Source organism: Lampetra fluviatilis, chromosome 27 (assembly GCF_964198595.1).
Source record: "Lampetra fluviatilis chromosome 27, kcLamFluv1.1, whole genome shotgun sequence".
Classification (NCBI taxonomy): domain Eukaryota; kingdom Metazoa; phylum Chordata; class Hyperoartia; order Petromyzontiformes; family Petromyzontidae; genus Lampetra; species Lampetra fluviatilis.
The window spans coordinates 1,239,249-1,254,138 of NC_136301.1; the positions used below are offsets into that span (position 1 = coordinate 1,239,249).

The following is a 14,890-nucleotide window of genomic DNA, read 5'->3' on the forward strand; positions in this document are numbered from 1 at the left end:
ACCCGTCGTTGGTGGCATGAGGCTCCTGCATTCACAAGCCCATGCAGTCACACTCGCATGCTCATGAGGACACATTCACTTAATTACGCACAAGCACACACTTCTATAGTAATATTCTAATACCATGTCTTCACGTAAAATGGAAATGGCATCACTATGTTGTGACATTACTTTGTAGATTAATATGAATCGTGATTTTTGGTTGACAAGAAATTGTGTTTTCCTCGGCCAATCTTTGGATCAAACTTAATACAGGGCGTTTCAAAAGGATGCGCCCGATTTGAAATCGCGACATCTCTGCAACCACGAACCGCCCATGAATAAAACTCTTACCACTTGAAAGGGCGGGGCATAGAGTTTAAAGTGATGACCGCGAGATGCCTCTCTCAGCGCACAAACAGCCCCCAGCCTCAGTCATTCGCAAGACGGTGACCCCACAACACAAGGGGCGTTTTGCGTTCTGCAGTTCAGCAAGACTGAATCCATAATTGCGGTGCAGCGTGCGTTTCAATGGCGTTTTGGCATTGATCCTCCAATGTCAAAAGGCATTTGTCGTTGGTACCGACAATTTTAGTAAACAGGCTGTTTATGTAAGGGGAAGAGCACAGGGCGCCCACGCACCTCAGAGGAAAATGTGAGAAGAGAGGCGTTTGGGACGAATTCAACTATTGTCTCAATGTCCGTACAGCAGGTGGAAGGCACATAGAGCATTTAAAAAATGATTAGTAAAACTTGATAACCCATTAAACCGTTTGTAACTTTTTGTGTAATTGTAACATATTGCCATTGTGAAATATACTGCCTTGAAATTGGGTCCATCTTTTTGAAACACCCTGTACAATTCAGAATGCATCCCTGTACAATGCAGAATGCATCCCTGGTGATGAATAGATTCGTGATATGTAAAATGCAAAATGTTTTGGCTTTGGAACGTGTGAACAGGTTGGCCCCAAAATTATTGACTTGAGATGATGTGAGTTGCGTTGTATTTGTTTGTGCGCGCGTGTTTGTGTTTGTGTGGTGACGCTGATTCAACTCGGGACACGAAAGCAATGGCTGCGGTTGTGAGGAGAGAAACCGCCAAGAGCCGTGGGGCCGTGCAGCCCAACGTGTACGACTTTGAGACGCAAGACAACTTCCAGAACAGCGACTTTAACGATGACCTGCAGAGAGGCGCTTCCGGAGGTCCGAGTGGGCTCGGGAGCACTCGGGGGATTCCTCAGGGTCATTAATCTGAGGTTCTTGGGTTTGATCATTGACTTGTATAATTCATCTATTTATGTACGGAGAGTTCGAAAGGCTGTTAATATAGTGGGGGATTTTAAGAGAGTTATTGGTCATTTTCATCTACTGAGTGCCCTTATGGACCTCAATGTACTTAAATTTCAGTTGTAGTTAGAACAACATTTATTTTTTTATTGGTTTACAAAATTCTGCTTATTTAAAAAAAGATTATAGTCATGTCATATAACTTACTATGTGGATTTTTTTATTTCTTTTATATGTGAAAGTTGTATTTTTGTATTAGCTCCACTAACAGCAATTAAAATTAGATTTTGTGATGGGCCATGTAATGATCTGACTAAATAAGTGTCTTGAACCATCCTCCAGCCAACGCAGCCAAACCATTAAATTGTCACGTGTATATTTTGAAGCTCAGGATCTTTTCCCAGATGATGTTTGGCATATTTCCAAACGAAACATAGCTATTGATAATTTGGTTGTGAGAATTAATGTTCAACTATTGGACATCTGTGAACAAGCTTTATAGCTCATCGCACCTCTGATTAGCGCGGTTTGCTATGTTGGCTACGTACTGTGCGAAAGAAGTTCAACATCCATAAAAAAAAGGTTCTGACTTACCGTAGAGCTGAAACTAATAATTGGCATGTTAAACCATTTGTGAATGTGACAGTTACATTTTTTTTTATTCACGACACATTTGGTCGAAACAATAAGTGGCCTCACCAAAAAATATTTTGTGAATCGTGATATTGAATATGAATACTCAAGTGAAAGGTTCCACGAACAGTGTATGTACAATTCGCAGATGTACTTACGCATCTGTCTCCCATCATGGTGTGTATGTATAGCACTAACATGTTTGATTCAAGTTTCAATTACGTTACGTGTGTTTGTTTCACTGATGATGCCTTCCAGTAATGTGTACCGTGTATGTTTCCCTTAACCTTGTGCAAACACAGATGAAAAGCCACAGGGGTCATCGCGTAAGAAACAAAAGCGAGCGGCTCCTGCGCTTGTGATGGCTGACGTGGCTGAGCCAGACGAAGAGACTGACACACTAGAAGCCAATGTCGGGTGTGCTACACTCACACCCATACAGACTAGGCGGACAGAATAAGCTCTTTATTGGTCATATTGAGAGGTATAGCAATGAATTGTAATATGGTTTGCATGGGCAGGTAATGTGATGTTCTCCAAAATTCTGGCTTCATTGCCCATTGAGGTGGGGGATATGGATAAAAATCGAGCTATAACACATGACAGATAGATACAATTAATGGTGGCGTTTTGTTGAAAGCTTTATAATAAAATATCACAAGCATAAAACCATTTTGTAGATGAGGTTCAAAATGTCGCACTCGAAGAGAAATCTGCTTTAAAGTATGAAAAAGGGAATGCACCTAGGCAGGTGTTATAATTTAATATTATCATAGAATTGGGATCAGTTGGAACAAATTTAGTGGATCTATTTAATGTGTGTATAGAAAAATAAAATGCCTCAATCATAAAATGATGCCTCTGATTGTATTATAAATGGTAATGAAATTGACTTAAAGAATACATTCTCTTCTTCACGATATAAATATTCACGATGGTCATTTGTACCAGAATTATTGAACCACATGAGCAAGTTGGATTTAGGCAAGGTTTCTCTACTATTGACCACATACTACCAATCGGTAAAAAATGATTGAGTCCTCTAAGCTCTCAACCAAAGACTAAATACAAATACATTTTTTTACCTATTTGCAAAAAAGGAATCGCTGCATTCAGAGTGCATAGCAAAAGTAGCACATTACATATTAAAAGAGGATTCGGACAATGAGATAGGCTTTTGCCATTATTATATACAACAACATGAGAAGATATTTCCCTAAAATTGTATAGGAGAAATAAATGCATAAAAATAAGCAGAGAAAATATTAGCCATTGCAGTTTTTATGATGGCATAGTCATTATACAAGTAAATGTAACTTAACTACAGGAAAATATAGAAAAACTTAATAAACAAGGCTGCAAAGTGGTTCAAGATAAATCCACACCTGAAGAGGGACAATACTTGAAAGCAGCAGAATGTGTGTATATAGGGCAGTGATGGTGGATTGGAATCAGAATGACGAAATGAAGATGCCAATAGCGTGATAGAGGTTAAATCCAATAATTAATGTTGTTGAACCAGAATAAACATAGTTTAATTGTGGTTTAATCTTGGTCTTGTTATAAGTTTGAGTTTTTTGTGTTGCAAGTAAGATACTTTACAAGTTGTTGTGATGTACAGTATTTTACATGGTTTAAAAATTGTGCTTGTATTACAGGGGAGATGTGCAATCGATGCTGGAGCGATTTAGCTGTAAGTATGCCTGGTTTAATTTAAACATGGAATAAATTTATATAATTTGAAGACATTAACAAAATCTAGATGCCTCCAGTGATCTAAAACCATCAAGGCTTTAATTAAAACAAGCAACCTGTGGGCATAACATTATTTATCTGCTAAAAGCAATGACTAGATTAATTTTAGAATGGAATAAAAACAATGTCAGTTATTTCAAAATATATTTTCATGTAGTCTCCTGTAATTAAATGCAAGTGGGCTAATATATTAAATCAACGGGACTTTATAACACAGTATGCATATAAATCATTTAAATATTCATCTCCCTGCAGTCAATGAATTGTCACAATTTGAGTCATGATTAGACTCAAAAAAATGTTTGCCCATATAGTTCAGTGGAATCTGGTAGTTTGCAGAGTTTTAATGGACCTCCAGATGTCTTTTCTAAACAAGTACACTCTCGACCACAGTCAATTGTCAGCCAAATTCCACACTTTTTTATTTTAGAAATTAACAATTCTGATATAAAATGTTATTGTACGTGATTGGGTCAAGACCTCACTACAGTAGTAAAATCCCTGTCATAACACCACAACAAGACTTTGGTGCTATGGTCGAAGCCCACGCAGCAAAGCCAATGAAAGACAACAAAGCACTGTCAAACGTTAGGGATGCAATTGTATCCCTAACGTTTGACAGTGCTGCTACTGTGGCTTTGTTCTAGCCCTGCCCACTTCCCCCCGTCCAGCAGCAGCATCCACGCAACACTAACCTCCCCCTACTCCCCCCTACCTTGCCCCTTCTCCCTCTCTTACTTATATAACCTCTTACCACAGCACCTCTCCCACTTCAGTTAAAATGTCCTTGCCGTAGTTTTCACACCTGATGATGATTGCTTGTGTTCCAATCGAAACGTCATGATTTAATTTATTTTATATTTTATACCTACGTGATTTTATCAAAAGAACCAAAGAGTATACAGTTGTAGATGTAAAATGTTAGATTTCTAAACTAGTCTTAAATGAATTGCTATGAGGATTGCAGTTTACATTTGCTATTGGAACTTCAAAACGTCTTACCTATCCCCCCCTCCCATTGTCATTGCGGTAAAGCACCTTGAGATCTCGTGAAAGGCAATATATAATCCGTAATTATTATAATTGATCAAATGTGTGAATTAGTATAACTGCTGCGTCACCTATAACTTGACAAGCGTAGCTGAAATTGAACATGGGTCTATTATACTTTACCACTCGCGATCCCAAATTGGGCAATACAGTGAATAAGATATGATACTAAGCGTTAGGCTTGCTCATGTTAGAACCAATCCATCGGAGGATTGATAAAAAATTTAGCCGTCAACATTTTTTACCCCACTTTTATCCTCTACAATGGCCACCATGAAATGCCAAAATTGCCCCTTGGAAAATTATGCATCCCCTGCCTCAGCACAAGGCATGACCACCTGAAGCACTTTGAACTTCACTGTAAGGCTTCCTAGCACCCACCCCAGTACCCCTCAGTTGCAGTTCCTGCAAAGGAAGTTGAGCTATCTAGCCAGTTAGTCATATCAGGTGCCTGACAGAAAGGCCTATCCCTGACAAAGGTCTGTTTCCCAGTGGGCTTACAGATGTAGGCCATGTGAGTGATTGACTCATTTAAAGTCTGGTAAGAGGGGTTTTTAAGGCAGAGCCCTCTAAAATTGGCATCCCGTGCCAGAAGCCTCTTAAGGGTGAGGCAGAGCAGGATCAGGACAATCCTATAAAAAAAGGCCAGGTAAAAAAAATTGGAAGCTTTAGCAAAAATCCCTCCCTGCTACCCTTGCCAGCATTTATAGCATAGCTACGCCTATGGATTAGGCTGGGGTTAGGGGCCACAATTACAGGTAACATCTTGTTTTATGGGTCTGAAGATTACATTGTTATCACAAATTATATACTTCCGAGGACAACCCATGATAGAAAGCAGAATCAATGCATATGCATGCTTTCACATTTTTAGTAGTATTGCAATGTCAATGGGAAATAGTTCAGAACAGAAAAGGCACAGGATTATGACATGTTTTCTATTTTTGATGCATCACTTGGTAAACGTCTCCAGATATGTCATTACCCTGCTGACGTTTTGCTTTTAAGAAGAGTCAATATTTGAACTGTTTGCCTCCCACTTTATATATTTCATATATACAGTAAAACGATTACAATAATTTCAACCTGTGCATTGAAACCACTGTCAATGCAGTGCCTGAATTATTTTTTTATTGTTATGGGACATTTCGACTTCTGGATTGGTTGCACCTAAACACATAACCTGTGGGTTCAACTGATGTTACATAGGGGTTTGTTTGGCTTGCTTATCATTTATCTCCCACGGGAGGATGAGGGCATATTTTCCAACATCTCCATAATTCGCAGGGTTTTAGGCAAAAATATGAGGGGCAGTAGAGTTTAACTTCACATTTTTCTGTCACCCCCATTGACTTTTTTCTCCAAATAAAATATTATGTTATTCCAGATTATTAAGATTTATCCATGATCCTTTTGATTACAGCACAACTTTATCAGTTGTTTTAGTGGTACTATCCCCTGCCACCCTGTTCCCCTGGGTGATTTCCAATCACAGGAGAATGTCATATCTACTTCTTCGGCCTCTGTTCTTTTTGCCTGTACAATGACATACACATGCAAAAAACATTTCAAAACATGCATTCCATTAGGCAAACTAAAAGTAAATGCTTGTTACCAGCTTCATTGTGACAATATAACGGAGTTTAGCATCAAGGCATTTCTTGTATGTGGGAAGTCTCAAAATAAACTGGTTTTACCTATTAGGATTAGGTAGTCATTTAACATTGGGGAAAAAACGCAAACATTCTGATCGCTGGACTGATGACCAATTAGCAAAGTAGTGTTTTACTGAATGCTTTCGGTATAGCTTCCAACAGAAAGCATTTGCATTGCTCTAACGACACGGGCAGTGCATTTTGATCATCATATTCACTTTGACTCCAAAAACTTGAATCAAGCTGGGAACAGATATATAAAATGAAAAATGGTCTTCAAAAACTGACTTTATCTTCAACTCTTAAGATGGATTGATAGTTATATTTTTTAAAAAATGTGCACATGTTTTTAGGGTTCTTTTTAAAGGGTTGTTCCACTGTGATCAGTGCATTAACAATTGTCAAAAGAGTATTTCTGTGCTTGCTGCATGATTTTGAATGCTAGCGGACATCAGCAAAGCAGTGCAGGCTAAGAGAAAGCGACTGGAGATGTTCACAAAGGCCTCACTCAAAAGCAGCAACCAGAAGATAGAGAGCATCTGGAAAACACAGCAACAGGAGAGGTAACCGTGGCCTTGTTTCCAAAACCATCGTTCATCTGCTGGGCAAATCCAGTACAGTTTTAGGATTCCCAGCCAGGTATTTCCATTGTTCTATAACTTTATAGTGGAGAATTGCCTTAATGAAAAACCGACTTTGAGTAATGTGTAATGCGAGCGTAAACGGGGTTCGCTGCTGGGCTCTGGCCCAATCATACGGCCCGGGGTATTGGGGGGCGGAGCCCAGTATGGGGGCATATGGGAGGGCCCGCTGTTCACCTCGGGTCCAATCGGAAGCGAGGTGAACGGGGGTGGAGCCAGCAGGGCGCTATGGGAAGGCCGGATCTGACGGTCCGGAAGGGGAGGAGACAGGATCACGTGGTAAAGGGGATATAGGTGGGAGCCCGGAAGGGCTCCGGGTCAGTTGTTGGAGTGAAGAAGCTGGACCACGTTGGGTGGCCGGAGGGCATCCGCGCCATCAGCCACGTGGCTGGAGGAGCTTCGGCACACCGTCGGCCAGCGGCGTGCGGAGTGGGGGAGTGGAAGGACTGACGAGGGAGCGCGTGCGGGGCGCGCGTGAGGAGACGCTGGTCCGCTGTCAGGACCAGCGGGGTGCGAGCAAGAAGCTAAATAAAGAGCAACGGAGACCAGCAGTGTGTGACGAAGTCCTTTATTACAAATGTATTGAAATTCAGCAAGGTAGTTTTGTCAACTGATATAATTCAGCAGGCCAATGTAAATCCAGGGTGACTCAGGAAATGTTCTTGCCTATGGGGTGTGATTTCGGTCCTGAAGAGTTGACACTTCTGTGGACCAGTGATTTTGCTAGAACCATATCGAGATGACATTTGATCAGAACTGGTATTGAGACTCCTGCTCATTGTGGATCATGCCCATATTGCACAAGCGATGCACTCTTTTGCTAGAGGGGACATAACCTTCCCAAAAATAGTAATAGAATAGATTGCCGGGTTGTTTGAGCTAGGTCTATGGAAACAGTACAGCATGTGATCAAGCTGATCCACTAACTAACCATTGCATGCATTGTGGGTATGTGGCAAATTCGATTGAGAAAAATACAGTTCCTAGCGAACAATGTAAGCATGCAGCTTGACAGTATATTTGTCACTGTTTAATAAAAAAAAATACTTCATGTTTTTTTACACATTGCAGGCATAACGTGAGCGAAGAGTTTGGCCGTCAAATCTTTGGCATTTTGCAGCAGTGGGAGAATGATATCCACAAGACCAAGGATCAAGAAGAAAAGCTCATGGTGAGAGGACAGGGATGAGGGAGTGGGTACTTAAAAGTTATGTTTAATTGCAATCAGTGGTTAAGTAAAATTGTTTTAAAAATGTATGAGTCCTGGTTATTTCCACTCAATCTTAAATTGCACACTGGATTTAGCATATCACGAATACAAAACAGGTGCATTTTGCATGTGTTGAATGCATTATAATTTTAATACTAAATCTATTCAGGATAGCTTATTGAGTTTCAGGAATTTTAGTGCAGTCCTATTTGGATTGCGTGGCCCACACATACAACGTAAAATCACCTAAACTCTACCCAGATGTTTCAGAGGCCGAATTGCTGTGTTTCTGTTAACGGCACACAAAATGCTCTACTGGTGACTTATCATCTTCATATCCAAACAAAACCCCGCCTTATTGTGTCATTGTCAGCCACATGCATTCTGATTGGTAGCAGCCAACGCCTTGCTCCCCCCTTACATCACGTCCAGGGAGGGGAGGGGCTGCGTGGGGGGGCAAAGTGAGCACGTGGATGGGGGCTTAGGGGACCTTTGGGGGGCGCGTGGGTAGGGCGGCATAGCCATTGTGGGTGTAATCAAGAGTTGCACGGGTGGGGGAGGGGATGTTGGGGTAGGGGCGTTGCTCAGTTATGGGTACTTGTACTAGTCTTAAACATAAAAACGATGCATGTGAATAACCATTCCTACAGCTGATAGATTGCGAACCTGTGTCACCAAATATTAGAGTTAACTTTGGAATGTAAGGAGTCACTGGTATTTGAAATATAAATTACCAAAATTATAAATTGAGTTGTACATTTAATAAAGCAGCGGAAACATTCTCATGGTTGGAAGGGTGGAAGTTGGGGATCAGCGTGTTACTCAACTGTAACCTGAAATGTCTACGAGCTTTCAGCTGTCACAGGTTTAACTACTGCAACCCTGTATATAATTCCAGACCTACACATCAAAGAGCTTTGCACAGATACAATTACGATTGAAGGCTATATGACGTCTTAAAAGATGTGCACTTGGGCGATGTGTCCCAGGTTATTAGACAGGCGTTTGAAGCTCGTCTATATTTGCCAGTCCGCAGTAGACTTCTTGGGCCATATGAATGTAATGTTTATATCTGTTTTAAATGCCTACAGTCTAATACACAATCATGCACATGCTGTGTGATCATGTGCACAATCACATTACGTGTACTTTTTATTTTGGAAAACACTTTTGTGAATAATTATTGGTGTCTTGAAGGCGATTTGTTTCCCCAACTATAATATACTGCTGTCAGGTAAAAAACAACATTCATTTGGCCATTTAATTATTGAGCCTATTATGATGCACATAAATACTGGAATATAATATGTAAAATACTGCCATGGTGTCATGTTTAGCACACTGGACTTGCAATCCAGAGTCATGGATCTGATTCGATATCTGAGCATGGCAGTTGAAACAATGAGCACGTTTCTTTAATCCCCCCCACCTCTGTCTACCCAGAAGTATACTTAAGTACACCACAGTCGATTGGCATGTCACGCGTCGTGGGGTAAAGTATTGGTACTCCCTCTCTTCCAAGATGTCTGGCCAGTGTAGAAGATGAGGTCAACATACCGTATAAGGTGGCTTTCTAGAGCTCCCACTATTGAAGGCCCTCCCACCAGGAGTTACGTGAGCAAGCGATTGCAGGGTTGTACTTTTGCAATATGGGAGCAAACAATATGCGTTGAAGGGAAAGTTGCATTGTTGGGTTATGCTGATGAGGTTGAAAATACAAGGGCAAGGTTGATAGAAATTTTACGGTAAATTATTTTGGGAGTGTTATAGTTGGGTAAGGGAAGAAACTATTGGATGGAAGTGGAACTTGGACTGATAAGGGGAGAGGAGGTGATAGGTGGGTCTATGTGGAGCCTTAGGAAGGAACTTCACCATAACATTTAATGGAAAGCTATATTTCTTATCTTCCTGTATAATAAAAACAAATATGTGCATCCTTTTGGTCACAGTGTAAGGGTATTGTTATTTTACCAAGGCTACTTCCTTGTGCCATCCATTCCTAACACTTCACAGGACTGCAACCGAATGCAGACTGCATTCAGAAGCACAATAAGGCACTTTTGTTTGCACTGTGTTGTGGTTTTGATTGGAAATCATCCAAAGATCCTACAGTACACCCCTCCGACAGTACATCCCTCCGGGCTGAAGAACAGCGTGTGTGCACTAAAGAATAGGTCAATGCTTGACAGGGCGGGCGGGGTGCCACTGAGTGGGCTGGGTTGGGATAAGGGCATAGGGTACATGGTTACATGAGGCTGCGCTGCAAGTGCGAGGGAAAGACGGTGTACATTGACAAACTGATGTGTTTTGGTAACATTTTGGAGCCTTCGTGGTGTTAGAATGTAATTGGTTGTGGGGGCTGTGTTTAATATAGAGCATAGAGGGGTTTTGAATATCCAATACATGCCTTCAGAAAATTGAAACCACACGGATAACCCTGTGTACTCGCGAATTGGCATTCACCACAGGACAAATTCCAGTTTTACTGTATTCTCAAAAAAAATGTGGCCTTCATTTGTGCACAACAAAAAGCTTGGGAGGAATATGTATCGACACTGTACAAATTAAAGTCTATGGACAGTGAATGGATTGTTCATACCCTGGATGTTTCGCTGTTTAAATCTTTAAAAATAAGTTTTATAGGAATTGAACGTTAATTCACTAAAACCTCAGTTAGCCGGATTTCGCACTTGGCCAAACAAAGTTGCACTCTTGTAAATGAGACCATAACACACCAATACCCTAATCCCACTTCTGGCTTGCATTTTTTTGTATCGGTAACCAGGCTGAAACCATTCAACTGGCTTTGCTTGAGAAACCAGTTTAAACAGTGTCCTCAGCACCTTGCACATGTAAGAGCTAATTAACGTAAACTTAAGAGCAATACGGAGTTGAGTTGGTGTCTTATTGGCAGCTGCAATGTGGCACATTATAGGTACATAGTTGACCATCTCCTGACTGTGTAGAACATGGTGCGGCAGCAACAGAAGCTGTTCCAGCAGGCACGTGTGGTGCAGGCGCAGCGCCTCAAGTCCATCCAGGAGCTGCACGAGCGCTACATCAAGGTTCGTTCCATCGGCCAGAATTTCAAGTTGGTGTAAAGTTTAGTCATTCATGAGCTTAAAACCCTGCGATGTGTTTTTTTTGTGAAGCACAAAGTTCCCCACATTTAGCATTATAGAATTCCAAGGCAAGTGCTGTTACGGCACACCAAACAATGGTACAGCCAGCACCACACTTAAGCCACCTTTTATCTTCCCATTGCTGATTATGAGCACACCATTATTGGTACCTATTTTTGGCTGAGTCGAACTTGGAGAGGCACAGATCACTGACATTGTAGCAGTATGCATGAATAATACCTGATTGTGAAGCATGAATGGAGCCTGAAACTTCTTGATCACAGGAGGATCCTTTGTGAGTAGGTCCAGCCCAGTGGTCATAAAGAATGCTACCACCGTGTGCAAATCCTCCCGCACCCACCTAAACGATACACCTACAAAGCACTTTTTTATTTTCCCAAGAATCTTGGAGATCATCCGATCCACTTGAAAAGACAAACCATCCGCATTGTACACTTTGACACCTCCTGGTGCTGGACTTGCAGCACCAGCCAAGGTTCATCCTCCAAAGTTGGTCAATGTTGGAGGACATATTACTGTCACTGAAGTATCCACTGGTGACCAGCGCGAACTGGTGTGTGCCTGTAAGAGGGAAAGGTTATATGTGCCTTTGTTTCCCCGGCCCTCTTCTACTCTCAACTACCAACTCTACCGTTTACTCCCCTAATGGCAAAAATGAGCCCGTCCCAAATTTACTGCTTCTGAAAATTAATCTTCTCATTGCCTCTTTTTATTATCTACCAGAGCTGTCTCTTCCTAAAATTCCGTTTTTATCATCCTCAATTTGTTGAGGTCCTGCAGAAAAAAATCCTTATCCTCATTATGGTGGCCCTTAGAATTATGATACTTTAAGCCAATATCTTGTCCCGTTTGTCCTCTTCCTTGTGCTCCAGCAGCGAGTAGAGTCGAATTGAATATATGTGGTCACGCGTCCTTTGGGTTCCCACGAATAATCTCCTGGAGATTTTTCAAATGGGACACCCAATAACTGGAAACCAGTGGTTACCTCGGCCAGTGGTTGACAACCTTATAGTTGTCGTGAGCTTTTGTTCTCTTTATCAATTCAAATATTTTTCACGAAAAATCCCTGAAGACGGAACATCTGATTTGTAAGGGTGTCCTGGGTAACCCTGTTTACCCCCAACCAGACTTATCAACACCCAAATGCAAAGCTGCACTTATTATTAACCTGGGTGTATTCCACGAATGTAAAAAATATTTTTTTTATTGCAACTGTGTACTGTACAATAACAGGAAAATGTAATTCCTGTGTGCAGATCTATAATCTCCGCACCATGTTTTCAATTCCACGAGCAAACTGGGCTGTATACAGTAAGGTCTCAGAGTATGCTACGGGGGTTAGATTCCATGTACTGCCGCGTAAGCGCAAATTCGTGTAAGTTGTGGTTCGCCTATACGAGTGTAGAATATAAAATGTAAGAGTACATAAAATGTATATAAATGCTTAATAAAGTACTGTACAGTAAATTATTCGCTAATCTGTATATGATGAATACAAAAGGTGCGAGCTGGGTGGACTCGTTTCTTGCGCGGGCGATCAAGTTACACGCCATCAAATCCACATGCGCGTGATGGCAGGGAGTGATTTGACTCCTCGCTTCCCGCCCTGTGCATTTAGCGAAAATACGAGTCACAAGTGTAAGTATGAATAGGGGTCCGTCGCATATGAGCGGGTCCGTGTACTCTGAACTCGTGTACTCTGAGACCTTATTGTAATGTTATAATAGAGTAATAATTCCAAAATAGTAAGTGCTTTATTGACCCATAAATAATATAATCAATTGTCATGGTCCAGGTTTTAAATCACGAGGCTCCTACACTACCACAGGTGATCCTGGTTCCACTGCAGATTATTTAATATTCTAATTCCCAGGACTTGGAGAACCTGGAGGGCTCCCACAACCAGCAGCTGCCGTGTGTGCAGAGTGAACTGCGCAAGGATATGGCCATGCTACAGAAGAAGCTGCTCATGGACACGGTTGGTTACACTTCCCACAAGCAATTTGGAATCGACTTTTAAATATAATGCCGTACTTACGCTCCACTGCTTATTTTATCTCTTCAACTAACACTTATTCAGGCAGAAAACTACAGCAATAAATGCCTGGCCCTATCATTGGCATTTTCGCATTGAGTCACTGTATGAAATAGGGATGCACCGAAATGCACTTTTTAACACATTAGCTCTGTCTTTAGTGGGGGGGTGAAGATAACGCTCGTAAAGATGTAAATTCAATGTTATTAAAACGTTGTTTTGCTATGAGGGATATATCCTAAATAAATCCGGCCAAATTAATAAAAGTGATGTTCAAAACTTTAAAAATCCAGCAATAAATAGAAAAGACAAGGTTGATAACGTTACATTCCGTGCATGCGCACAACGAGTGACATGATTGCATGTGACGACGTCTCATGACATTACGTATCGTGTCACGTAGCATCAGCTGCAATGAATCCACTGCTGGATGAAGGTTTCCACAAGCTACTGCCATCTCTCATACTGCTGCATTGTAACAATCCACCTTGCACCTGATTTGATTGCTCCATTGTCCCTCCGGGGTCGATAAAATAAGTACCACTCTGGGGAAGTCAACAGTGGTGGTTGTCCTAAGGATAAACTCGCCTCTACCACGGGAATGGTGAAAATCCAACGTGGATTCAGGGCTGGAACCAGGAGATGAGCACCGATCTCAATGTTTGTTTACAGCCCCTTCGTCAATTCACTGCTGGATGAAGGTGTCTTTCCAGTGTGTCGGTCTTTGGGATTGCATGACCATTCATTGCTACACTGGTCAGTGCAGAGAATTGATGGAGGAGGCTTGGACTGGTTCAGATATCACTCGGCACTGCTATCAGGCATGCCGGGAATTGAATGCAGATAGCAGGGATCATAGTACAGTACACAGAACATTGCACCATTGGTCTCTCAAATAAAAAGCATTGGTAAGGTCTTTGAACTGACATATTCAACATAAATACAGATCACACTCGCATCTGTATATTTACAATCGAGTAATCGTTAACATTTACTGCACTTTTTCTCTTACAGGACTGTATGTATATAATTAGTATGTAATTGAGATTTAAATATTAGATTTGTCATGTAAATGTAATGTTTTAAAATATCTTCCTTTCAAAATATTTTGACCTCCCCACCCATACATATAGTATCGGGTTTTAAATGTTCTTTTCTATTTGGCAACACAGTATTGACTTTATTAAATACATTTTGGAAAAATCTAGCCAGGAAGTCTCTTTGACGTATTGCGACGTTGTCAGGAAGGTCTTGCTTTTGGGTGTTCTTTTTGATTATTTTTGCTACTAACCAAGTTTGGAGGCGATGAATCTTGTGACTCGTGTGTGCATCCTGTTGATGTGTGCAGCAACAGCAAGAGATGGCAAGTGTGCGCAAGTCTCTGCAATCCATGTTGTACTAGGTAAGGAGAGGTGTGAGGAGAACTACTGTGGCCAAAAAACTTACCTCGCATTAACAACAAATATGACAAGCGTGACATTTTCATGAAATTCGATTGT

General features: G+C 41.2%; 1 protein-coding gene across 1 annotated transcript; it reads left to right on the forward strand.

Annotated features, from left to right (window-relative positions):
- Positions 1-1,052: 1,052 nt before the first annotated feature.
- On the forward strand, positions 1,053-14,793 carry LOC144942498 (synaptonemal complex protein 3-like). Its single transcript, XM_078869359.1, has 8 exons — positions 1,053-1,185; positions 2,205-2,319; positions 3,561-3,595; positions 6,808-6,925; positions 8,075-8,174; positions 11,180-11,278; positions 13,230-13,334; positions 14,740-14,793. Exons 1-8 carry the CDS (start codon positions 1,053-1,055, stop codon positions 14,791-14,793), a joined length of 759 nt encoding a protein of 252 aa, XP_078725485.1.
- The last annotated feature ends 97 nt before the right edge of the window (positions 14,794-14,890 follow it).

Coding starts and splice junctions, on each gene's coding strand:
- LOC144942498 (XM_078869359.1), top strand. CDS start 1,053: ATGGCTGCGGTTGTGAGGAGAGAAACCGCCAAGAGCCGTGGGGCCGTG. Junction 3,596..6,807: donor GATGCTGGAGCGATTTAGCT/GTAAGTATGCCT, acceptor TTTGAATGCTAG/CGGACATCAGCAAAGCAGTG. Junction 13,335..14,739: donor AGAAGCTGCTCATGGACACG/GTTGGTTACACT, acceptor TGATGTGTGCAG/CAACAGCAAGAGATGGCAAG.